This window comes from Pleurodeles waltl, chromosome 5, assembly GCF_031143425.1.
Source record: "Pleurodeles waltl isolate 20211129_DDA chromosome 5, aPleWal1.hap1.20221129, whole genome shotgun sequence".
Lineage (NCBI taxonomy): Eukaryota > Metazoa > Chordata > Amphibia > Caudata > Salamandridae > Pleurodeles > Pleurodeles waltl.
In genome coordinates, this window is record NC_090444.1 from 203,535,954 (window position 1) to 203,562,948 (window position 26,995).

General features: G+C 43.9%; 1 protein-coding gene across 1 annotated transcript in view; it reads left to right on the top strand.

Moving 5' to 3' along the window:
* Positions 1–26,995, top strand: part of PTPN14 (protein tyrosine phosphatase non-receptor type 14) — a 395,238-nt gene that overhangs the window by 263,267 nt on the left and 104,976 nt on the right. The window contains exons 9-10 of the mRNA XM_069233899.1: positions 2,546–2,633; positions 5,485–5,567. Of these exons, the coding sequence (XP_069090000.1) occupies positions 2,546–2,633; positions 5,485–5,567 (171 nt within the window). The remainder of the gene's footprint in view (positions 1–2,545; positions 2,634–5,484; positions 5,568–26,995) is intronic.

Genomic DNA, 26,995 nt, shown 5'->3' on the forward strand with positions numbered 1-26,995 from the left:
TTTATAGTAAACAATGAAGCACTCCAGAATAGCTTTCAAGACCTATAACATCCGCCCATCTTCCCCCACAAGTTCTGTAACATGATACGCCGTCCATTTGGGGTGAATCATTGATGCAAGCGTGTGTCTGGGTCATTCTCTGTCCTCTTAGTTATGGGTTGCTTGATACTTGCCACAGAAGTGAATCTCCCTATCAGCTACTTCCTTATATTCCTGAATTTTGAGTTGCATTTGTTCTAAAGTATGAGTTCCCCCATCTTGATCATATAACTCCTCTAGTGCCGTAATATCACGTTTGAGCTGTCGCAGCTCACTCCTGAGTGACTTGAGGAAACCACAGCTTTTACTGATGCATTCCCCTCTAATTACTGCTTTATAGAGCTCCCAAAGAGACAAAAAAGAGGATTCAATGCCATTATTTTCACTAAAATAATTTCTAGTGTCCTGCTGAATTTCTTCCCTAAATGTACTGTCCAACAAGTTGTCAAGATGAAGCCACCAAAGGCTAGTGGCATGAGCATCCACAGGAGGCTCCAGAACTAGCATAATCTGGGAGTGGTCTGCGAGCCTGTGTGCCATGTGAGTGCAATATGTGAGCCACTTGAGTATGTCTTTGGTAGTAAACCATGCATCAAACTTAACCTGAAGGAGGAGTCATCTACTGAAGAGTGAAACATGTACGCACTAGTCTGTGGATGTATTGCCCTCCTCATATCTACCATATCAACAGCATGGAGTAGGGCAGCCACAGCACTCCAGCCTTGTTCTGTGTACAGCAAACCCCTAGTCTAATCTAGTGGATCTAGTACAGCGTTCTAGTTTCCTACCCAAAGTACGACCGGAGTGTTTAAACAATGAATGTGCACGATTTTGAGTGTGAAAATATCCGAAACAATGACATTGGGAGCGTAGGCGTTCACCAAAGAAAAATGTGCAGGGCCAACCATCCCTTGAACTAATATATATCAAACCTCTGGGTCAAAAAATGTGTAGAGATGAGCAAAATAAATTGGCCTGTGAATCAATATTGCCACCCAGCATGAATAGGTCGAGCAAGAGGCAAAGTATTTGTAGTTAACCCAGAACCCCAGCTAGAGGCGTAGTCAAACCAGGGGCCAAATGTGTTTCTTTAGGAAAGGCCATGGTAACATTATGACAAGTTAGATAAGCTACAAAAGTGGTGTCACTTATGTGGGTTACCAAAGCCTCTAATATTCCAGGTGGCACAGTTTAGGGCCATGCAGGGAAGCGGGAAACCTGGATCTGTGTAGGGCAGAGACATCACCCGCTAGGATGTTTTAGCGTAAGCAAACAGACATAAGCAAAGTATACTCCGTTAGTGCCTACAAGCAAGCATGATGTAAACCAATAACAAATTCCCCCACATTCCTCCACCCACACATAGCCCAAACGCCCCATGAATATACCCCAACATACCCATCTCAGTCAACAATAGCAGGTACAAGAACAGACCAAAGCACTTATAGAAATGAGAGTCTTGTGGCATTTAGCCGAGAAGGGCCAGAGAACCTAGTACCAAATAGGACGTTGCAGTTCTCAAAGAGCCAGAGGAAATCAAAGTTACAGCATAACCAATTGGTTCAAAAGAAGAACAGTTAGTGGGCCTCCTTTATCCTCAGGTGCTGGATCCTCAGAAACCCCGTTATGAGGAGACAAGTGGCTGTCCCGCCACAAGCAGAGAGAATGATAAGGAGGTACTGATACAGTGTTTCATAAGTGACAGGCAGCCTATGTTGAGACAAGTAATCATTGACATCCCTATTACAGATAGGGTGCACTTGTCCTGTTTGCACCCTGGTGAACCTTAACAGAGAAAGTGCGGCCTATAAGAAAGAATGCTCTGCCCTCAGGGCAGTGCATTCAAGAGAAATATGGAGCAGCTGTTTATAAGCTGATTTGTGTTTCTCTGTGGAGGCAGCAACCTGCTTACACTTTTGAGAGTGGGGAAAGAGATCCCCTTGCAGGCAGGTGCAGTGAGTGATTACACCCGCCTGCAAGGGGATGTCTGGGTGTTCTATGGGACCCACTTTGTCACCTCCAGAGGGCTGCCTTAATGAGGCGCACTAAAAGTGCACCACCTTTTCGTCACACGCTATCAGTGTGCTGCCTAAAAGCATGTTTGGTTCTGCACCCACGTTGGTAAAATGGTGTGGGTGCAGAGGTAAGGAGATTCCATCATTTACATGAGGCCACGCCCCCATGCAAATGATGAAAAACACTCTTGATGGCACTGGTCCTACATATGCGCCAGCGCTATTTGTACTACAGAAGGAGCCACACAAGTGTATGCGCCCCCTTCTGTAATACCAGAATGCTTCCGGGGTGCACAAAGCCGATGGGAATGCCTGTTGCACTCCCAGAGCACCTCTGTAATATGAGCCCAGGTCCAGTTATTAGATCTTGACAGAAATTAATTGGTAACTGTCAGTGTTTGCTTGTGAGCAGGGTTCTATGAGTAATTGCCTGTTGTCTTGATGCACATTGTTATCTTTGAGAGCCTAACAAAGTTTTTTTTTCTATGCAGGTGGAATGATATTGGGAACATAACTCATAACAAATCGACAGTTGTCATTGAGGTGATCAAAAAGGAGGAGAGCGTTCTTTATCACACGGTTAGCATCTCTTATAACTTAATTATATTATTTGTTTGTCTTTTTAGTTTCATTATCTTGAACTTTACTGATTTAGGTTTATAACATTACTAAATTGACCAGACACACAAGATGATGAAGAATCACACTAACCAAATAGAACTCTACAAAATCTTCCTGTCATACTGCCTCATACAACTACTGTCTGATTTTGTTCCATGCTATCCATCAATATAAACAACAATATTCAACCTTAAGCCTATGTGCATGATGTCTCTGGTGCCTAGAGCTGTCTTATGGATATGTACACAATTAAATGCTAAGTGAAGTAGACTGAAGTGATGTTTAGCACACTACTAAAAACTTACAACAAATTACACTTGCAGTTTGTTTTGCTCTCCATCTATTAACAATTAGAGTGAAAACTGAGGTTGAGCAGCTTAAAAAGTCTCAAAACGTTATACACAATATTGGAATATCCTGCTTATGAAATATTTGTGGGAATATTAAGTGGGGGTAGACAGGATCTACCTGGTTCAGCCTATACCAAAATTCATGTGCTTCCGGTTAACACTTTATTTCTCATCCTTCTGGTTACATTACACCCCAGTCAAAATAAAGTTGCTGGTTTACACTAGATAGTTTGACCTGTAATAGATGTCTCATGAGTCAGAGAATCTGGTGCATATGATGTTTAAATGTTTCAAGTGCATACATTTATATAGCTAGCGATTGATGAAAAATGTAACCTTTCTGCTAAGTCTGTGTTACTTTGCCTGATAATACCAAATATCGCTGGTCTCAATCTAATCATGTGGTTTTCTATTGGACATTAGTTGTTTGCTATTTCATAGCCAACAAGTTGTAACAGAAATATCCTATCACTTTTTGTGAGTGGCTCGGTTATAACTATCGCACAGTAAGAAATATGCTGTACATAAAATATTGGGTGAATGTTTGATATCAATTGCTATGGGAAGGTGGAATATTGTTCCTGCTAGCATGTTGTTTTGGGTTCAGGTATTTGAGGGAATAGTATCAAAGTGGACTACACTTGGTGTTTATTTATTGTTTGGTTGTTTGGGCACTGTTCTTTCAGGAGATGGATGCACTGTGCTGCACTGGCAGAGTACAAGCTACCATATTTAGAGTTCTCTGGCATGCAATTGGAGATCTCTGTGGCTTCAGAGCCACCATCACGGTGGCTTTGCTGAAGGCACTGAAACATTCCTGAGTGGCTGCCATGCTCAGTGCATCAACACAGCAATTGTTTGTTTTTCAAAAGCAAACTTTCAAAGCGGGTGCTTCTTACAGAAATACAAACAAATGAATGACCCTGAGATACTGGAAGCTTTCTCCCCATCTGTGTTGGGTCATTCCTTTTTCCCTGTGTAGGACCGCCAGGGGGTCCTAAGCAGGACATAATGACAACACAACCCAGTAGGATGGACTGTCTGATATTCATTGACCAGTGGTCCGATATCTGTTGATCTGTCGGTGAAAGGTTTCCACCTCAGCAGCCATTGTATGCTCCACTTTCAAAAACATGGTGGTTGCCTCAATTCTAAATAGAGCATGTTGTACCAAGAGCCTGGTTAACGGTGTGCTTGCCCACATTTTTGGTACAGTACCCAGTCCGTCAAAAAGCTAAATAGGCTTTTTAGTTTTTGTATTCGTGTAAGGTGCTAGATGGCTGACCTTGATGCATAACGTCAATACCTGTATGAATGGTAATTTGATGGCTGCCACTCCTTTCATTCAAGCTGTTTCAGCACTTCCCTTTCTTGTAATGAACTGATGGTCTCCCTTGAACAGTGCTTGCCATTGTAATCTGTAATCCACTAAGAAAACCTAATGGGGATCTAAACACAAACCGTTGTCACCTTACATTATCCAGTCATCTAAGCATGAAGACGTAGGGTCCGATTTACATATTTCCTATGGGATTTAGAATTTGGTGGACGGGATATCAGTCACCGTGGTGATGGAGTAACCCATCCGTCAGTATCTAAATCAGGCCTTTAAACTCCATTGTAACCAGTGTCCTTCTTTTATGATGTGTAGGTCTGTTGTCTCGAAACCTGCACTTCTATATAACTGATTTGAAATTGCAACCACGATTCATTGGGCGAAGATCCAAGATTAGTTCATTAGTTCTTCCTGTAAGTGACAAGTGCAGGAAGAGGAGTTACTATAAAGGGATCCAAGAAAGCAAGTTGGACTATCAGCACAATCAGCAATATTACATTTCCAAGAAATGAATAGCGAAAAATGCACCAGCCACATCAATCATCCAGGGGCAACAGGAGGCGTCCTTTTCCAAGCATGAGGTCAGCATGTCTATATGGGCAGCAAAAAACCCTCAAAAAGCAGTTCAGGTGCAAAAAATGTTGGTTAGTTTCTTTGCTGTCTTGGTTGTCTGATACCCTCCATTTCATCATTTACTTCAATTCATATACAGCTTCAGTTTTAAATCTAGTGTCTCCAAAGTGCTAAAAGTGGGGTAAAGAGCAATATAATGCCTAGTATGAGATTCCAGATATGCTACTGGTGCCTGTAGAGGATTCTTGAAAGAACAGTTGAAAAACAGATAGTCAGTCACTGCGAAGTTGATAACTAGTGTTATTGGAGAGATTTGACATTTCTTTCAGAACACCCAAGGCATTCCATGCTCTGACTAGGACTAGAGTGGAATCTGCTGGATGAAGAATTGGTGATGATTGAGGCTGTGAGGGTATTGGCATAATCCTTGTGCCAGTGGCAGCTGCCCTGGGTTGTAGCAGACATTATCACTTCATTCAAGTTTTACAGCTCTGTCGAACGTGTGACAGTTAATATCACTATACACATTGCTTCTTGTTTTATATTTCAGGATGATATTGAAAATGCAAAGTATATTTCGAGGTTGTTTTCTGCAAGGCATGCCTTCTACAAGGAAAATAATATTTTTACTGAGTAAGTAGCCAATCGTGTGTTAATGATTCTTTAATCTGTGGTATTTAAATTGTATGCTTTGACATTTCTGATCTACAATGTAAATAAGCAGATTTATTTGTTTTAATATTTAAGAATTTCAGCAAACAGTAGTGGAAAAAACAATAGAAGCAGACTCAAGTTTGGTCGTTCTGTTATTAAGTGGGGTGAAAAGCAGAGGTTTGCTATCCATTTATAAAGCTATGTCTGTCTAAGAATGCTAAAATGTGGGTACACTCTGAATTGGCCTATCTAATCTGTGTAATTGTTTCTCATTGTTTCTTGCTCCCTACAAACCAATGGCAATCTTGACCTAGCAAGTTGGTAAACTGACAGCTAAATGCCATGGTAGGGAGTGAGTCATTGTTTAAAACAAATTGTGTGCATACTACGAAGACAATAGAACCTCATATGGTTTTTATGTCTATCATCAGCATGAACAGTCAAAAGACCTGTAACATTTATGTTCTACTGTGTTTTGCATAAGACAGTGAACATAGTTCTTGTAGGAGTGTTAAATACCTTCGTGCACTTCACAAATTGAGCAAGCAGTGGAGTATCACATGTATGTTCAGAATCCAATTTTAGGAGCTGCTGAATCAAAGTACATCACAATTTGAAGACACAAAGTTTGATTTGATGCCTTTTCTTGATTACTGAATTTTCATTCAGCCTTCTAGACCTGGACCTTTCTGCATGGACATCCTCAGACTTTTAGCCTTTCCCCCCACTTTTTGCTAAGTCTGTTTTTGTTGGCTTTGGGATTCTGTACTCTTTACCATTGCTAACCAGTGCTGAAGTGCTTGTGCTCTGTCCGTTAAAACATGGAAACATTGGTTTGTTGGTTGATACAGACTCTGATCTATACTCAACCAAGTCCTCTCCTCCAGATGATACCACTACATACTATGATTTCATAGGTGGAACAGCTGCATACCACAAGGTCGAGGTCCACAGCGCCCCTATAGGGATGATTTTTTATTGGAAACCCTCGCCTCTAGAAAGGGTCCAGCACAGTATCTACCAATGCTTAAGGGGATGCTTAGACACACACCAGACATCTTCAATAATGTGTCAAAGCATGTGTTAGAACTCCGAGGGAAGATAAAAAATACAAACTATCTCCATCTGACCCCACATGTATTAAAGGCCAACTGCCTTCCAACTCACTGGTAGTACCTACGTCAAGAAAGAAAGGTGAACTCACGAACATCTGGTGGGGCGCCACACCAAATAAAGAAAGTAAAAAGATAGCTGCAGCAGGTAAGAGGATGGCTGCCAATTTTGCCAACAAATGGAGAATTGCTAACTCCTTTGGCTTCCTCTTGAGCTATGATAGAGCACATTGGGATGAGATGGACGGGCTCCTCCAGTATCTTCCAGATGAATACAAAAAGAGAGCATGCAAGATCACCTCTGAGGGCAAGTTAATTGCCACCACCTCAATCCACTGCTCCTCGGATGCAGCCTACACAGCAGCAAGAGGCATTAATTCCAGCATGCTACTCAGGGGTCACGCCTGGCTCATGGTCTTAGGTTTCAAGCCTGAAGCACAGAAAAAGATACTGGCACTTCCATTTGTGTTGAAACATTTTTCGGCCCTCAGGTGGACACCGTGCTCAAAAAAATAAAGACAATAAAATGGCCAAAGCCATGGGAGCATTAAAAACATCATCCCAAAGAGGCTGTTTTCGCTGCTCACCTTACCATGGTGCAGCTAAAACGATCTCCACAGATACAACCATATCTTACCAACGTCCTCAGACCCAAACCACCTCTGCCAGGGGTTACTGGAGAGGCACCTACAGGGGCAACAATTTTAGGGGCAGAAGAAAATCGGGCTTCACCAAGCCCTCTGCTTCCACAACAAATCCCTGACTGGCTCAGAATTTCCCCAACCACACAACACCTGTTGGGGAACTATTACAAAGGTTTCCTGCTGCCCGGAAGACTGTCACTTCTGAGCAGTGGGTATTGTATATTATCCAACATGGTTATTATCTGGAGCTCACTTCCACACCTCCAAACATTCCACATCACAAACGTTTGTTAGAACATAAACAGTTGTTCAAGGAAGAAGTTCAAGCACTTTTACAAAAGGGCCCATAGAACCAGTGCTAATACACCAGCAAGGCACAGGGGTCTATTCACTCTACTTCCCTATTCCCAAAAAGAACAGGACCCTGAGACCAGTCTTCGACCTCAGACCCCTAACCAAAACATCCTCTTAGAGAATGTCACAAGCTCACTCTTCAAGATGTCATCCCTTTACTACAACAAGGTGACTTCATGGAAGCAATCGACCTGAAAGACACCTATTTCCACATCCCTATTCACCCAACGCAACGGTGATACCTCAGGTTCCTAATAAACATCCAACATTTCCACCTCAAGGTGCTACCCTTCTGGATCACAACCACTGCCAGGGTCTTCACAAAATGTCTTGCAGTGGTAGCAGCCCACATGCGCAGGCAGAACGTTCATGTTTTCCTATACTTAGACGACTGGCTTATCAAAAGCGCTACTCATTATCAGTGTTTCCAACACTCCTTACCACCATAACTTTACTTCAGCAACTAGGTTTCTTTGAAGTTGTCTTATGAAGCAGGCTGTGGGGTGGAATGTCTAAGGTCTATGATGTAAAAGATGGAATGTAGGGGGATGAGCAGATGAGGGAGAGAAGAGGTGGAAGGTAGCTAGAGGAAAGAGCTGTGCTGGAGGTGTCATGTACAAGGCTCATAAGAAATAAAGAAGAACAAGAAATCATCTTGGCTGAAGTATCATCTTTACAGTTTCACCATCAATGCAGTCAAATCCCATCTCCAGCCTCTATGGCTAAAACACTACCTAGTAGGCATCCCCGATTTACAATGAGGTACAGCTTACCCAAATGCAGCCAGGATTTAATCCCTCCAAACTCTTATTCCACTGTTTCAACCTCTCCAGCAGATAACACTGAGGGTAGTCCTAACGTGTCCAAGTTATGATGGCTTCATGCATTGCCATAGAAGCTCATGCCAGACTCAACATGGTCTGTTGCCAGAGTGTTTAGCGGACCAATGGTCTCAAGCACAGGGTCAGTTGGAGGATCTAGTTTTGGTCAGCTGTCAAGCTTGCCAGTCTCCCCAGTGGTGGACCACCAACAATCTCCTAAAAGGACGGCCTTCCCTGGACCTGGTTCCTCAGAGAACCATTACAACGGATGCCTCCCTCACGGGCTTAAGCACATTCACAAGATCTCACTAGCCAGTGACACTGGATGTTCAGTCAGAAGCATCTCCACATCAATCACCTGGAGTTGCTAGCTGTTCCTCTAGTGCGAACAGCCTTTCTCCCTCACTTTATTGAAAACAGACAACATGACTGCCATGTACTATCTCCAAGAGCAGGGGGCACCAGATCTTCACAGCTCTCTCACCTATGCCAGATCTTTTGGAGATGGGCTCTCAGATGCAACATCCTCCTGTTGGCTGAGTATCTTTGAGGAACGGACAACAACTGTGCAGATCTCCTCAGCAAGAGGTGTCAACAAGTCCACAAATTGGAGCTCTTTCTGTAAGTTCTACTCCCATACTAGTGTTGAGGTCACCCAGAAATAGACCTTTTGCCATAGCAGAAAGTGCAAAATGCCCAAACTTCGCCTCTATGTTCCCACACCCACAGTCCAAGGGCAATGCACTATGGATGAGTTGGTCAGGGATATTTGCCTACTCTTTTTCACCTCTCCCACTTGTGGTTTGCAAACTTCAGCAGACACCTCTCTCGTTCATCCTAGTAGCTCCCATGTGGGAAGGCAACCATGGTTCACCACACTGGTAGAGCTCTCACCAGGTCCCCACGAAGTACTACTGAACAGTCAGGACCTTGTCATGCAGAATCACGTAAACATCAGGCACTCAGATCCCTCAACCTTGTGATCTGGCTCCTGAAGTCCTAGAGTTTGGTTATTTAAACCCACCACAATCCAGTATGGACATGCTTAAGGAAGCCCGCAGACCAGCTACCTGCGCTTGTAATGCTGCAAAGTAGAAAAGATTTGTCCACTTCTGTCATTCCAAACAAATTGACCCTCTAAAACCCAGTGTTCAGGACATTGTCTGTTGATTATTCTGTTTGGTCTAGGTTTTACATCCATACCTGGCGGTGGTTGCCGCTTATTTAAAAAATAGACAACACACTTCTCTATTCAGGATTCATGTTATTAAAGCCTTCCCAAAAGGCCTTAAAAGACTTATTCCTCCTACAATGCCACCTGCCCGTACTTTGAATCAAATATTGTACTAACAAGATTGATAGGCACTCCATTTGACCCCCCTCCACTCCTCGCCCGCCTCAGATTTTGTCCTGGAATGTATCATTTGTAATTCCAATAACTTCACTCAGATGTGTCAGTGAGATTTAGAAATTAACGTTAGAAGAACCCCTCTTCCAACTACATAGCAATAGGGTGGTGCTACATGCCAATCCTAAATTTGTTCCAAAGGTGGTTTTTCAATTGCTCCTTAATAAATCTATTGAATGGTCAATGTTTTTCTCCAACCAGACTCAGTTGCGGAAAGGGCTTTACATACCCGAGATGTAAAACAAGCCTCTATGCATTATGTTGATAGAACCAAATCATTTAGAAAAACACAACTCTTCCTTGCGTTTTGAAAACCACACAAAGTAAAGGCAGCCATTTCTAAGTCAGGCACGGCACACTGGTTTGTCAAATGCATCCAAACATGTTATGCTAAAGCTAAACCAATCCCTCCTAGAGCTCAATGGGCTTTCTAGTAAATATGCCTATAGCTGATATATGTTCGGTGGCATGTGTAGCTGCAGATACACATGCTGTGCATTATCCTGCCATCTAGTGTTGGGCTCGGAGTGTTACAAGTTGTTTTTCTTCGAAGAAGTCTTTTCGAGTCACGAGACCGAGGGATTCCTCCCTTTCGGCTCCATTGCGCATGGGCGTCGACTCCATCTTAGATTGTTTTCTTTCCGCCATTGGGTTCAGACATGTTCCTCTTCGCTCCGTATTTCGAATCGGGAAAGTTAGCTAAATATCGAAAATTCTACGGTATTGTTCTCGCTCGGTACCGGGTTAGTGTTATCGTATCGGCACCGATCGCAGAGGCGCTCCGGCGGCCCTTCGGGGCTTCCGCTCTTCAGCGGGGCCTGGTCAGCCCGAACGCATCCATCGACGAAGACTAATGGTTCGGAACCCCTTCCGCTTCTGTCCGAAGTGCCACTCGAAGTATCCTTATACAGACCAACATCTGGTCTGTAATCTGTGTTTATCACCAGAACACAGAGAGGATACTTGTGAGGCCTGTCGAGGGTTTTGATCAAAAAAGACCCTTTGTGATCGAAGAACGAGAAGACTACAAATGGCGTCGACACCAAGAGAACAACTTGACGCAGAGGAGGAGGAAAGAATTTCCATCCAGGGGACGGACTCTGACGATTCCGAAAGTGAGCGAACCGCGACAATGCAGAAAACAGTGAGTAAAACTGCCCCGTCCAAGACTCACACAAAGATCGTTAAGGCCAAGGGGATGCCACCGCCAGCAGGCCATGGCTTAACCCATCGAAAAGAAGGTGACCAAGCATCGGCACCGAAAAAAAAAGGCCAGAGATTTGCCGAAGACTTCCGACTCCGGTCGAGATTCCGGCACCAAAAAATCTCGACACCAAGAGTTCGACTCACCCAAGGTGAGAAAAGTCACGTCGGAACCGAGAAAGACTTTATCCGAGACATCGGTACCGAAAAAATCTGCTTCGGAGCCGAAAAGAAGCTCTTACACAGAAGAGCAAGGACTTACCAGCCAAATGCATGAAAAACACAGATTTGAGCAGGAAATAAGTATTTGTGAGCCAGACCATACGCAAAGAAGGTTGCATATCCAGAAAGAGACTGGAAAAATACAAACTCTTCCTCCAATTAATACAAAGAGAAAACTGGCATTTCAAGGGTCAGAAATGCAACCAACGGCGAAGGTGGCCAGAGACAAAACACCACCACCAAGTTTTTCTCCACCACCTTTCCCACTACACTCACCACAGTTGTCTCCGGGGGGAACACCTCTTATGCAATCACCTACGCATATAGGGATGACGCAGGATGATCAAGATGCATGGGACTTGTATGATGCACCAGTGTCAGATAACAGTCCAGACTGTTACCCAACAAAGCCGCCACCTCCAGAGGACAGTACTGCATATACGCAGGTACTATCAAGGGCAGATACATTCCACAATGTAGTAATGCACTCTGAGCCAATAGAGGATGATTTCCTGTTCAACACCTTGGCATCCTCCCACACTTCCTACCAAAGTCTGACAAAGTCTCCCGGGCATGCTCAAACATGCGAAACAGGTATTCCGGGAGCCAGTTAAAAGAAGGGCTATCACGCCTAGGGTGGAGAAAAAAATACAAGCCTCCCCCAACGGATCTTGTGTTTATAACACAGCAACTTACACCAGACTCGGTGGTTGAAGGAGCAGCGAGAAAGAGGGCAAACACGCAATCGTCAGGAGACGCTCCACCGCCTGACAAAGAGAGTAGGAAGTTTGAAGCAGCGAGCAAACGAGTGGCAGCACAGGCAGCCAATCAATGGCGAATCGCAAACTCACAAGCCTTACTTGCTCGCTACGACAGGGCACACTGGGATGAGATGCAACACATTATACAGCACTTGCCCAAAGAACACCAGAAACGTGCCCAACAGGTTGTGGAAGAAGGACAAGCAATATCCAACAACCAAATAAGGTCCTCATTAGACTCGGCAGACACAGCAGCATGAACAGTCAACACTGCAGTAACCATTCGCAGGCATGCATGGTTACGAAGCTCTGGGTTCAAGCCAGAAATCCAACAAGCAGTGTTAAACATGCCTTTTAACCAGGAACAATTGTTTGGCCCGGAAGTGGACACAGCAATTGAAAAACTAAAGAAGGACACGGACACGGCCAAAGCCATGGGCGTGCTCTACTCCCCACAGAGCAGAGGCACTTTTAGAAAGCCACAATTTAAAGGGGGGGTTCGAATGCCATCACCAGAGCCTTCCACCTCGCAAAGCAGACCCACCTATCAGTCACAATACCAGAGGGGAGGGTTTTGTGGTTCATATACAGGGAGTGCAGAATTATTAGGCAAGTTGTATTTTTGAGGATTAATTTTATTATTGAACAACAACCATGTTCTCAATGAACCCAAAAAACTCATAAATATCAAAGCTGAATATTTTTGGAAGTAGTTTTTAGTTTGTTTTTAGTTTTAGCTATGTTAGGGGGATAGCTGTGTGTGCAGGTGACTATTACTGTGCATAATTATTAGGCAACTTAACAAAAAACTAATATATACCCATTTCAATTATTTATTATTACCAGTGAAACCAATATAACATCTCAACATTCACAAATATACATTTCTGACATTCAAAAACAAAACAAAAACAAATCAGTGACCAATATAGCCACCTTTCTTTGCAAGGACACTCAAAAGCCTGCCATCCATGGATTCTGTCAGTGTTTTGATCTGTTCACCATCAACATTGGGTGCAGCAGCAACCACAGCCTCCCAGACACTGTTCAGAGAGGTGTACTGTTTTCCCTCCTTGTAAATCTCACATTTGATGATGGACCACAGGTTCTCAATGGGGTTCAGATCAGGTGAACAAGGAGGCCATGTCATTAGATTTCCTTCTTTTATACCCTTTCTTGCCAGCCACGCTGTGGAGTACTTGGACGCGTGTGATGGAGCATTGTCCTGCATGAAAATCATGTTTTTCTTGAAGGATGCAGACTTCTTCCTGTACCACTGCTTGAAGAAGGTGTCTTCCAGGAACTGGCAGTAGGACTGGGAGTTGAGCTTGACTCCATCCCCAACCCGAAAAGGCCCCACAAGCTCATCTTTGATGATACCAGCCCAAACCAGTACTCCACCTCCACCTTGCTGGCGTCTGAGTCGGACTGGAGCTCTCTGCCCTTTACCAATCCAGCCACGGGCCCATCCATCTGGCCCATCAAGACTCACTCTCATTTCATCAGTCCATAAAACCTTAGAAAAATCAGTCTTGAGATATTTCTTGGCCCAGTCTTGACGTTTCAGCTTGTGTGTCTTGTTCAGTGGTGGTCGTCTTTCAGCCTTTCTTACCTTGGCCATGTCTCTGAGTATTGCACACCTTGTGCTTTTGGGCACTCCAGTGATGTTGCAGCTCTGAAATATGGCCAAACTGGTGGCAAGTGGCATCGTGGCAGCTGCACGCTTGACTTTTCTCAGTTCATGGGCAGTTATTTTGCGCCTTGGTTTTTCCACACGCTTCTTGCGACCCTGTTGACTATTTTGAATGAAACGCTTGATTGTTCGATGATCACGCTTCAGAAGCTATGCAATTTTAAGAGTGCTGCATCCCTCTGCAAGATATCTCTCTATTTTTGACTTTTCTGAGCCTGTCAAGTCCTTCTTTTGACCCATTTTGCCAAAGGAAAGGAAGTTGCCTAATAATTATGCACACCTGATATAGGGTGTTGATGTCATTAGACCACAACCCTTCTCATTACAGAGATGCACATCACCTAATATGCTTAATTGGTAGTAGGCTTTCGAGCCTATACAGCTTGGAGTAAGACAACATGCATGAAGAGGATGATGTGGTCAAAATACTCATTTGCCTAATAATTCTGCACTCCCTGTAGAGGTGGACAATTCCCAAGAGAAAGGGGGAAGTTCCAGCCACCTAAAACAGGCCAAACCAAACAGGGACTTCAATGTCACAAAACCCCAACACCTAACACCAGTAGGGGGGAGACTTACCGCATACTATCAAAACTGGACACACATTGCTACGGACGCATGGGTCCTACCCATTATCCAACATGGTTATTGCATAGAATTCACAAATTTCCCGCCAGATGTGCTCCCCAGGGCACACAATATGTCCAAACAACACTTAGACCTATTACAAATAGAGGTCCAAGCATTATTACAAAAACAAGCAATATAGTTAGTACCCAACCATCAAAAAGGAACAGGCGTATACTCACTATATTTCCTAATTCCAAAGAAGGACAAAACGTTAAGACCTATATTAGACCTCAGAACACTGAATCTCTTCATCAAGTCGGATCACTTCCATATGGTAACACTTCAAGACGTGGTTCCCTTACTAAAAAAGGGGGACTACATGTCAACATTAGATCTCAAGGATGCCTACTTTCACATACCCATCCATCCTTCTCACAGAAAATACTTAAGGTTTGTAATACACGGCGTACACTATCAATTCAAAGTGTTACCGCTCGGGATAACAACAGCCCCAAGGGTATTCACAAAATGCCTTGCAGTAGTAGCCGCTCACATAAGGAGACAGCACATGCACGTATTCCCATACTTAGACGACTGGCTAATAAAAACCAACACTCAACAACAGTGTCTTCTTCACACGCAATACGTTATAGAAACTCTACCCAAACTAGGGTTTTCTATAAATTGCCAGAAATCACATCTACAGCCATCCCAAATACAACAATACTTGGGAGCAACATTCAACACACAAAAAGCGATTGCCACTCCAAGTCCACAAAGAGTCCAAGCGTTCCAAAATGTAACATCAAGCATACAACCAAACCAACACTACCCAGTAAGGTTTGTAATGAAACTTCTAGGCATGATGTCTTCATGCATAGCCATTGTCCAAAATGCAAGATTACACATGCGGCCCTTACAACAGTGCCTAGCAAGACAGTGGACACAAGCACAGGGTCAACTCCAAGATCTAGTGTTGATAGACCGCCAAACAGACTTCTTGCTTCAATGGTGGAACCCTATAAATTTAAACCAAGGGCGGCCATTCAGGACCCAGTGCCTCGAGATGTGATCACAACAGATGCTTCCATGATTGGGTGGGGAGCACACCTCAACAAGCACAGCATACGGGGTCAATGGGACAATCAACAAAAACAACTTCACATAAATCACTTGGAACTGCTAGCAGTGTTTCTAGCATTAAAAGCATTTCAGCCACTGGGAGCCCACAAACACATTCTTGTCAAAACCGACAACATGACAACAATGTATTATCTCAACAAACAAGGAGGGACACACTCGTCACAACTGTGTCTCTTAGCACAAAAAATTTGGCATTGGGCAATTCACAATCACATTCGCCTGATAGCACAATACATTCCAGGCATTCAGAACCATTTAGCCGACAATCTCAGTCGAGATCACCAGCAAACTCACGAATGGGAAATTCATCCCCAGATCCTACAGGATCACTTCCTCCACTGGGGAACACCAAACATAGACCTATTCGCAACAAAAGAAAACGCAAAATGCCAAAACTTCGCGTCCAGGTATCCACACCCTCAATCCAAGGGCAATGCACTATGGATCAGTTGGTCAGGGATATTTGCTTACGCTTTTCCCCCTCTCCCACTCATTCCTTATCTGGTCAACAAACTAAGTCAAAACAAACTCAAACTAATACTCATAGCACCAACCTGGGCTCTCCAACTGTGGTACACAACACAGTTGGACTTATCAGTAGTACCTCACATCAAGTTACCAAACATACCAGATCTGTTAACACAACACAAACAACCGATCAGACACCCGAATCCAGCATCGCTCAATCTAGCAATCTGGCTCCTGAAGTCTTAGAATTCAGACATTTAAACCTTACACAAGAGTGTATGGAGGTCATTAAACAAGCTAGAAAACCTACAACAAGACATTGTTACGCAAACAAATGGAAAAGATTTGTTTGCTACTGCCACACTAATCAGATTCAACCATTGCATGCCTCCACAAAGGACATTGTAAGTTACTTATTACACTTACAAAACTCTAATCTAGCATTCTCTTCCATTAAAATACATCTCACTGCAATATCTGCCTATCTGCAGATTACACATACAACATTGCTTTTTAGAATCCCAGTCATCAAAGCATTTATGGAGGGACTAAAAAGAATCATACCCCCAAAGACACCACCAGTACCTTCGTGGAATCTTAATATTGTATTAACACGACTCATGGGACCACCTTTCGAACCCATGCACTCTTGTGAAATACAATACTTAACTTGGAAAGTAGCCTTCCTAATAGCTATCACATCACTTAGAAGAGTAAGTGAGATACAAGCATTTACTATTCAAGAACCCTTTATACAAATACATAGACATAAATTGGTTCTCCGTACAAATCCCAAATTCCTAACAAAGGTCATATTACCATTCCACCTAAACCAAACAGTGGAACTCCCAGTCTTCTTTCCGCAACCAGACTCAGTAGCCGAAAGACCCTTACATACATTAGACATAAAGAGAGCACTAATGTATTACATTGACAGAACAAAACAATTTCGTAAAACAAAACAATTGTTTGTAGCCTTCCAAAAACCTCATGCAGGTAATTCTATATCCAAACAAGGCATCGCCAGATGGATAGTTAAATGTATTCAAACTTGCTTTATTAAAGCAAAAAGAGATCTACCCATTACACCAAGAGCACATTCCACTAGGAAGAAAAGCGCCACAATGGCCTTTCTTGGAAATATACCTATGACGGAAATTTGTAAGGCAGCCACCTGGTCTACCCCTCATACATTCACTAAGCATTACTGTGTGGATGTGTTAGCAACGCAACAAGCCACAGTAGGACAGGCTGTATTAAGAACATTGTTTCAGACAACTTCAACTCCTACAGGCTAAACCACCGCATTTTGGGGAGATTACTGCTTATTAGCCTATGCACAGCATGTGTATCTGCAGCTACACATGCCACCGAACGGAAAATGTCACTTACCCAGTGTACATCTGTTCGTGGCATGAGACGCTGCAGATTCACATGCGCCCTCCCACCTCCCCTGGAGCCTGTAGCCGTTATTAGTTGAATGAAAATTGTAAATTTGTAAATAGATATTATTTTACTACACATTATGTACATACATACCTACTCCATTGCATGGGCACATCTAGTATACTCACAACTCCTACCTCACCCTCTGCGGGGAAAACAATCTAAGATGGAGTCGACGCCCATGCGCAATGGAGCCGAAAGGAAGGAATTCCTCGGTCTCGTGACTCGAAAAGACTTCTTCGAAGAAAAACAACTTGTAACACTCCGAGCCCAACACTAGATGGCAGGATAATGCACAGCATGTGAATCTGCAGCGTCTCATGCCACGAACAAATGTACACTGGGTAAGTGACATTTTCCATATATATATATATATAATATATATATATATATATATATATATATATATATATATATATATATATATATATATATATATATATATATATATTTAAAACGGCTACATTGTCTACACCACATACATTTACCAAACATTATTCTGTAGATGTGCTGGCCTGTAAACAAGCTAATGTTGGCCAAGCGGTTCTACGTACATTATTTTAAACAACTGTAACCACCACAGATTAGCCACCGCTTTTTGAAGACGATTGTTTTTCAATCTGTGCTTAGCATGTATATCTACAGGCACACGTGCCTCGAATGGAAAATGTTACTTACCCAGTAAGCATGTTTGTGGCATGTAATGCTGTAGATTCACATGCGTCCCCCCCCCCCCCCCCCCTTGCCCCACATTGGACACATATATGCATGTTAGAGTTACTTTTACAAGTTATCACACATTCATTTAGCATGGAGATCTTAATATACTACACTGTGCTTCCATTCCATCCTCACCTGCCTAGCGGGAAAACAGTCTAACAATGAAGTTGATGCCCATGCACATAACCAGCAGAAGGAGGAGTCACTCTACCTTGTGACTCGAAAGTCTTTATTCAAAGAAAAATAACTTACTCGCTTAGAGCCCAACACTAGATGACATGATTATGCTAAGCATGTGAATCTACAGCACTAATTACCACAAACAGATGCTTACTGGGGAAGTAACATTTTCCTTTTCCATCTTACAATCTTTTGCATTACAATTCTGGAAGCTTTCTGCATGAAAGGATGGTATAAGGAGGATATCCTGAACTGTGAAAGGTCCAGAAGGTCAGATTAGAAAGATTCAATTAGATTTTGTGTGGATGATTGATTATTAGGTAGGTGATGTAAGGTAATGGACCATATACAGATAACATGGGCTATTAAGTTTGCTGCACACAATGTTGATCTTGTGGATACATGATGACCCTGCACCTTTGCAAGTGCCTGGGTTTTTTTCTTTTTAAAGACGATTTTGTAACCATCTGTGAGCATGTTTAAGAGGATTACCTTTGTAATTGGAGAGCCATTTTCTGTAAGCATGATTAGGTGAGGAACATGATCAATGATGATGTGAGTATTAATAGCATGCTTAACAGCAAATATACTGTTGAGGACGGTACTTCTGCGAAAAGATGGGGGTGGAGAGGCACAATGTGAATTGAGAGGTGCAAGGCATTGTAGACTGCTATTGTTTGTGTTTTTTCTTCTAGACACATTTGAAAGCATTGCTATAAAAGCATTTAACTCTAGACAATGAAAGCAGTATAGATTAATTAAAAGAGAGAAGGGAATGATGGTAGATAAAGGGGGAACATATGCGTTATCGACTCAGGGTGTGATGATATCTGAATCATTGATTTATGCGATACCCTGGAGTGAGTCGAATGAAACATTGATAGTTGACAAGTTTCTATGTACCACCTTCTTACTGTTACTGTAGAGGTTGCTGGAGAGGAAGTGGTGGGTGCTGAGAAAGTAATTTCCATGATCTCCTGAAATCTTTAAGGAATGACCAAGGGAGAAGACATATTATGTGTGGAATTTCATGAGGCTAGTTTAGTTGTATAAAAGGTATGTTTCTGTGTGGTCCTGCTGTCATTGTTTCTGGGTTGAGTTTCTGGACATCATCCTTAAACTTCTGTCTTCCAGTTTTGGTGTGAGCCGAGGCATGATATGGAATCTTGTAACTAGAGTATCCTAATTTAGATAGGTGGTCCAAAGGGAACTCCTTATTACACAGCTTTGAGAATTGACTATACCTCATGCCCAGATCATAAGGGCTATACTTTAAATCTTGAAGCTGGAGATGAGCTGCAAGCAACAGAGAAAAAGACACATGTGGCACGTACACATGCAGTTCTAGGGGACTACAACCCCTGAAGCCCAAGACAGCATATGCCCCAGGGAGTGTAATGATGTGAATAAGAACTCAATTGCTTGTGAAGACCAAATGCTTGACTCATAAAATATTCAAAGCTACCTAGGATATGAGTGTCTCAGTGCTTTAGGAAATCCAACGTGATGACTGCATGATGCTTTCTTCAAGACGTGATACGTTTTGCATGTCTGTGGGCATTCCTGATATGCAAGGTGTGGTAAATACTGTGGTGGAAACTATCTATTACTGAGCTAAATTTCCTTTACTATACCAACCTCATTGACCATTGTTGGAGGTAAGACATGCCTTTGCCAAGCTAAAGAACTTTCTTACTTGCCTGAGTTCCTACAAGATGTAAGATTAGTTCCTGGACTGGAAAGCAGTGGATATATCTGGCATACTGTTTAAAGCTTGAGTGTTTCTTGTTACTTTCTACCCTGTGCTTAGAATCTATGTGAACAGAGCTTACTAGCCATGGCACCCTATCAAGCAAGATAAGATGGGTCAGAAGAAGCAGAATTGTTCCTAAAAGCTCAGAACTGTTGCTTCAAAGCACCACATCCAGTTAGTGGCTAGCACAGTGCTAACACGTTGGCAGCAGGCAAACGTTATCTCAGCGTTCTGTTATTTCAAAGTGGAGTCCAAAACGAAATCTAAATTGTTTTTTAGAAAATTAGAAATGCGAGCCAGAGCAACCCAGTCATTACAGTTGAATACAGAGTTACTTTGGATTTGCTCAAATACCATCTTGCTCTAGAGCTTAGATCATAACAAAAGAACAGACTGGGACAGGCCATCACATCGATCACAGAACACCTTTCTACCTGAGACAAGTGGACGTTGTAGTGTCCCCTCTCCCCCACCTAAACTCCTGCTGATTCGAACTATCTACCTTTCAATCATAGACCTTCTTATTGATACTTTTTATCTGTTTGATCCATAAATGCATTATTTTCTAAATATATTGCAGTTAAGCCTTGAGTTCGGCTTGTGCTTCAATAAAATTGGGCCGTGGTTATTTCAGTAGGCTTATAGAGGGACTTTTTAGGGTCGAGCCTGTGTCGCTTGCACATGCGTTTCGCTAAGCGAGACGCTTTAGTAATTAAAAAGGGCTCGGAGCCCTGTCCACGTCACGTCAGTGTTTGTCATTGGCTTGTGGGCTTGCCTATTAGAATCTGCTTGATTTCATTAGTGGAAGGCATGCATATGTCATGCCTTTTCCGGTGGATAGCCCTCCTTGAGCTCATCAACCAAGTACAGAAAACATGCGAGGCTCGCTGTTTTTTGTCTGGCTCGTGGACTACTTTTTCTCTATTTTCCCAGCGTGATCTCGCTTGGCAGAAGTTGAGCGCTTTACATAATATGGACACTGTTACACGGTTAATTGCACTTTTTCCAGTTAGTACATAAATGCACTTTTGCCGATAGGTTTCATTACCAGTGAAAAGTCAGGTTAGGAGTTTACAACGCTAATAGCTCTAACACGAGCAAACGCGAGACCCGTTGCATTGCAAATGCTTGTTTTATGATATAGTCGCAACACAAATATACACAGAAATTGCTGTGATGTAAAAAATGTAAAGGTGTAAATAAGAACTGTAAAAGTTGCACTGTGCTGTGTTGTGCTGTCACACTTACATATCAAAACATCTTGGTTTCTATAATCCAGTCTGGAACTGCCCTAACTCACACCAACCTGCCCTACATACAGTTCATCGTGTTCGGTATGCTTCTGCTACATCATGATGCTTTCAGTACAGTGCTCCACTATTTTAGGGAGGGTAACCACTATTTATAATATGTAGAGTAAAATAAATACAATAAAATTGCCATATGGAGAGGGCATTGAGGTCAAGAAAATCAGTAATGTCTTGTAAGTCATGGCTGGTCATTCATCTGTCCACACACCAGACAGATCTCCCTAATGTACATAAAGTAAAGTAAATAGGAAGCTTTCCTGTGTTTTCCAATGAGTTATCATTGTCGAGCCTTTGCAGAGAATTTCAAGGCGCTAAAGGTATTAGAATGGGTGAAATGCACGTGCCAGTGAGAAAGCACAAAAATGTCGGATAGTTTGGATTGATCTGTGTTTGTGTATTAGTTTTATTTTTTACATAATGCACATACAGATGGGCAACTCAGTAGAAAGTCATTGATTTCTCATGGATCCTCACACTTTGTCATTGTACGGCAAAAGATCACAGGATGTGTTCGTGGAGGTCTGGCGTATACTCTCTAGAAGGAACCCCTACTTGAGGCTACTGGTGGGCAAAGTTAAGAAACTGGACTTGCCTTTAGCCTCAATTGAACCCCATTGCGATCACCTTTTCACCACACAGACACCTAGAGGCAACTCATTTTTCAGTATGACCTATACAAGACTCATATTTTGCAAGAAAATGACAAAAAACATATGAGGTCGTACTAATAGCATATAAGGATATATTTACTATGCATCTTGAACTAAAACTTCTGAAATGTAACAGAGACTCCGTCACTGATTTTGATTACCCTAGCGGTTCTTGTACAGATTGTCCAAAAAATATACCAGTGTTTTTTTTTTTTCTAGTAAACTTAAGGAGGTAATTATAGACACCGGCAGGGCCTTTTTTCAATGTGTTTTAATAACTACTGATGCTGAAGACACCCCTCCCCCGCTGCCCCGCGAGTTGTGACCCATGTTACAGTGCATCGGGACATACATACGTGACACTCTTGTTGGTGTAAAAGGTCATTTATTAGAACAGGATTTAACACAACAATATTTCAAAACATTAACTGTATATCTTTTAAAGCAAACTTTAACTTTTTAGAACTCCCTCTCCTTCATTTTCTCCACAAATGTCTCCCTTCAATTTTCCTGCCGTATATGCTCCCCTATTCCGCCCATGCCTTCCTTGCCTGTAGCCTACCCCTCCCTGCTCGGATGCTTCACCTCCTTGTTTTCCCCCTGGAAGGGTGGACAAACCCGCACCTGGCTCTCCACCCTCCCCCATCTCCTGCTACCTCTTCACAACTCACCTGTCCTAAATGACTGTTGACCCCAAACCTACCTGACCTATCTACCCTACCTGAATAAACCTTTCCTCCCCCTGTCTTCCTAAGCTGGGTGGGTGGGTGGTCCTAAAATAAATCCTTCCCTCTCCTAAGTCGGCGCGCAAAGAGGCCCGACCCCACCCTCCACCCCCCTTATAAACTACTCTAACCCCCACCCCCACCCCCACTTATCCTTAACCAATCAGGCGCCTAGTGCGCCACTTCCCCTGTCCCGAATCCCCCCGCGGAGAGACTAGACTGTGTCTCTCTCACCGCGGGTCCCTTCATCGGGACATACATACGTGACACTCTTGTTGGTGTAAAAGGTCATTTATTAGAACTGGATTTAACACAACAATATTTCAAAACATTAACTGTATATCTTTTAAAGCAAACTTTAACTTTTTAGAACTCCCTCTCCTTCATTTTCTCCACAAATGTCTCCCTTCAATTTTCCTGCCGTATATGCTCCCCTATTCCGCCCATGCCTTCCTTGCCTGTAGCCTACCCCTCCCTGCTCGGATGCTTCACCTCCTTGTTTTCCCCCTGGAAGGGTGGACAAACCCGCACCTGGCTCTCCACCCTCCCCCATCTCCTGCCACCCAGGGAAACCCGTGAGGCGTTTCGCTGCCCCACCCCTTTCATTTTCGGGTACACAAGTTCGTACCCCATATGCTTTCCAGCATTAATCTCAGTTCTGTGATATAGAACGCGTTACCTATCTGTGACAGATGCACCCCGTCATCGCGGAATAAGGCTTGCTCCTGCTCTTTTATGTCCCCGTGTCTTAAAACCTTGATCCCTTGAGCCCAACAAAACACTCTCATGGCTCTGTTCAATTTCTTTCTAGCCCGCTCAATGGCTCCATGGTTGATCGCCCCTCTCCATGCCCTTCTTGGCACAAATTCTGTCCAAACCAAACTTGTCCCGCATAGCTTCCGTTTCAGGAGCTCCAGATCCCTCTGCATCAATTGTATCAGAGTGAGTCCCGATAGCTTCACTAAGTCATTCTCTCCCAAGTGAATCAATAAGAGATCTGGGCATCCCCATTGCGGCAAGTTACCCGTGATAAAAGGGAGCAGGCTCCCCCACCTCATACCACTCTTGCCCCACCAACGCACTTCATGGCTTCTGCTGGGCAGTCCCAACGATCTGCCGTAAATTTGCTTCTCCGCAAATTTAGCCGCCCAATGGACGAACGAATGGCCGACCAACCACGTCGTCATCTTTTCCTTCTCTGGCCCGGCCACACAGCCTGCAAAGAAAAAACATTGTAACCTCTGCCTTGGTAAACTCACTGTCACTCACCCCCCCCCCCCTGATTGTTCTGCCTTTATCACGGCCTGACATAACGCTCACAGCATCTAGACTTCCATCTCCCTATGGATTTGATCTTAGCCCAATCCCAACCGATATGTGCTGCCTCTGTCGCTGCGCCAATTCTGAATGAGTGTGTTCCATAATCTCCTGCGCGCCGCCCTATCCTTATAAGAGTCATCCTCATCACTTGTAGCAACTGGTAACTAGTTAACTTTTTCCCCGACGCATGCATAAAAACCCCTGATTCTCCTGCTCCTGGCCACCTCGCCTTGAAACTGACCCATTCCTTTACCGGGCAAGCCTCTTCCACGCCCCCTTTCTCTAGCCATATCCATTTTCCCTTACCCAGCTGATCCGTTTTGGACCGTCTTAGCCATATTCCCAACCTTTCTTTGTGTATACACACCTCTTTTCTCCTTACTCCAACATCCTTACCCACTCCCAACAACTCCGATACTCTGAACGCCCCAAAAAACATCCACAACATGCATAAACGAAATAAACCCACCTCGTCTTGATCCCTACAACAACTTGGTAACACCTGTATCATCTCAACTAACATTTCGAAAGTGATGGGCTCTCTTGCTGGTCTGTCCCCACTCGTTCTGACCCTGCTCCATCCTTTCAGCATTTTTCCCAATAAATCACTATGTGCTGGATCATAACCGAAAAACAGTTTCCCGTAAAAAGACACTCCAGCCAGCTTTCCGCCAATTGTTGCCGGAGATAAACCCTCCCTGATCAGAAACAGCACGAAACGTCTGGTCCGTGCCTCCAATACCGACAAGCTTTGCTCCCAAAAATTGCCCACAAACTGTTCAAAAGATTGAAACTCCAACCATGCCAGTCTGTAATTACGCCGCATGGATACCGCTAACGACATCTCCACCAGCCCTGTGATCGTCATGCCCCCCAATCCCAGATGTCTGCCGGGACCACAGTCTTGTTCTGCTCTGCTCCTGGGGCCAACTCGTGGAAACGCTGCCACTGTGAACGAGATAGGGAGTCTGCAATCTCGTTGTAAATCCCTGGTATATGTGTAGCTTTAAATACGACATTCAAGGATAAGCATAGAAGCATAAACTGCCGCAACAAGCGCAAAACTCTGATGTCCTTAGCTCTCTGTCTATTCACCAACTCTACCACCGCCATGTTGTCTATTTGAAAAATCACTGTCCTGTTGGCTAATTCCTGTCCCCACACTGCTAGTGCCACTAAAAGGGGAAAAAACTCCAAGAACGCTATGCTTCTCCCTTGCTGTCTCCAGGATGTTGGCCAGGATTCCGCACACCACCTCCCATCCCAGTATAAACCAAACCCTGACGCTCCTGCCGCATCCGAGAAAATTTGTACTTGCCATATTGTGTCTGACTCTCCAAAAGACATCGGTACTCCGTTGAACTTTGTCAGAAAAATCTCCCATATTCTAATGTCTTCTCGTAATGCCAATGACACTCGTATCCTGTGGTGCGGAAGTACGGCACCTGACATGGAAAGTCCTAAACGCCTGCAAAAGGTCCTACCTACCCTAACTACCCTACAAGCAAAATTGAGGTAACCTAAAAGCTTTTGAGCTGTTCGCAACTCCATCCTGCGCAGAGTGCGCACCATTGCCAAGAACTCCAGTATCTCCCTCACTTTCGCCGCTGGCAACCTGGCGACCAGCATCCTTGTGTCTAGTTCGATGCCTAAGAATGTTAGGATCCGCGCGGGGCCCTCTGTTTTTTCTGGGGCCAGAGGCACTCCCGCCTGCTGTGCGAGCTTCTGAAACGCGTCCAGTGCCCGCCCACAGGCCCCCGTTGCCGCCGTTCCTACGAATAAAAAGTCGTCCAAGTAATGTGTCACCCATCTATGCCCGCTTGTCTTCACAAAAACCCACTGCAAAAAGGTGCTGAATGTCTCAAATAGTGCGCATGATATCGAGCAACCCATGGGCAGAACTCTATCCACATAGATGTTGCCCTCTAACTGCATGCCCAAGAGGTCGAAATCTGCTGGATGGATAGGAAGCAATCTAAAAGCTGATTGAATATCACATTTCGCCATTTCCGCCATCCTACCGCACCTTAAAACCAGCCTTATCGCATCATCTACTGACGCGTAAACTACTTTAGAGTCCTCTTGGGCAATAAAATCATTTACTGACGTCCCTTCCGGCCATGACAGGTGGTGAATCAAACGAAATTCTCCCTGCGCTTTCTTGGGCACTACTCCCAATGGTGATATCATCAGCGCATCACTTGTCCACTCGTAAAATGGGCCTGCTATTCTGCCTAAAGCTACCTCCTTTGTTATTTTATTGCGCACAATCTGCGGGTGCTCCTTGGCTGACCGCAAATTGTCAGCCCATCTCCTTTGTCGTGGGCCTTGGTAGCCTAATCTAAAACCTTCTCTAAAGCCCCATTCCAAAAGCCGTGCCTTATCCCTATCCGGGTATAAGCGCAACCATGGCCGCAGAAATTCCAGTTTAACTGGTGTAGGCCCCTTTTGGCGCAGGCGCGCCATGAGCCCCTCTCCCCCTAGAGGCCCTCCACTGTTCCGCTGGGCTGGATAATGAGAAACATTGTGTGACTGGATGACGGCCCCCGCACTTGGAGCAGTCATGCTTGAACCTACATTGCGCTCTGGAACAAAAACCTTTGTTAAAGTTCCAGCAAGCCCCCGTGTTTGCCCCCGCTGTTTTAGTTGCAGTGCCCGCCCCTCCATGGGCGGGGCGCGCTTGAAAGGGCCTGTAGGTCACCGGCAATCCGCTCGCCGTATGAGTGGACGCCGCTGTCTGTGCTGATGCCATCCATTGCATCCACAGTTCTGAGTCTACATCGCCCCATGGTTTTTCTGGGTTAACACTTACCCTGGCCCTGAATTCTTCATCGTAACTTAACCACGCGAAACCCCCAAAATGCATTTGAGCCTTTCTAATTATATCCATGTATTTAAAAAGGG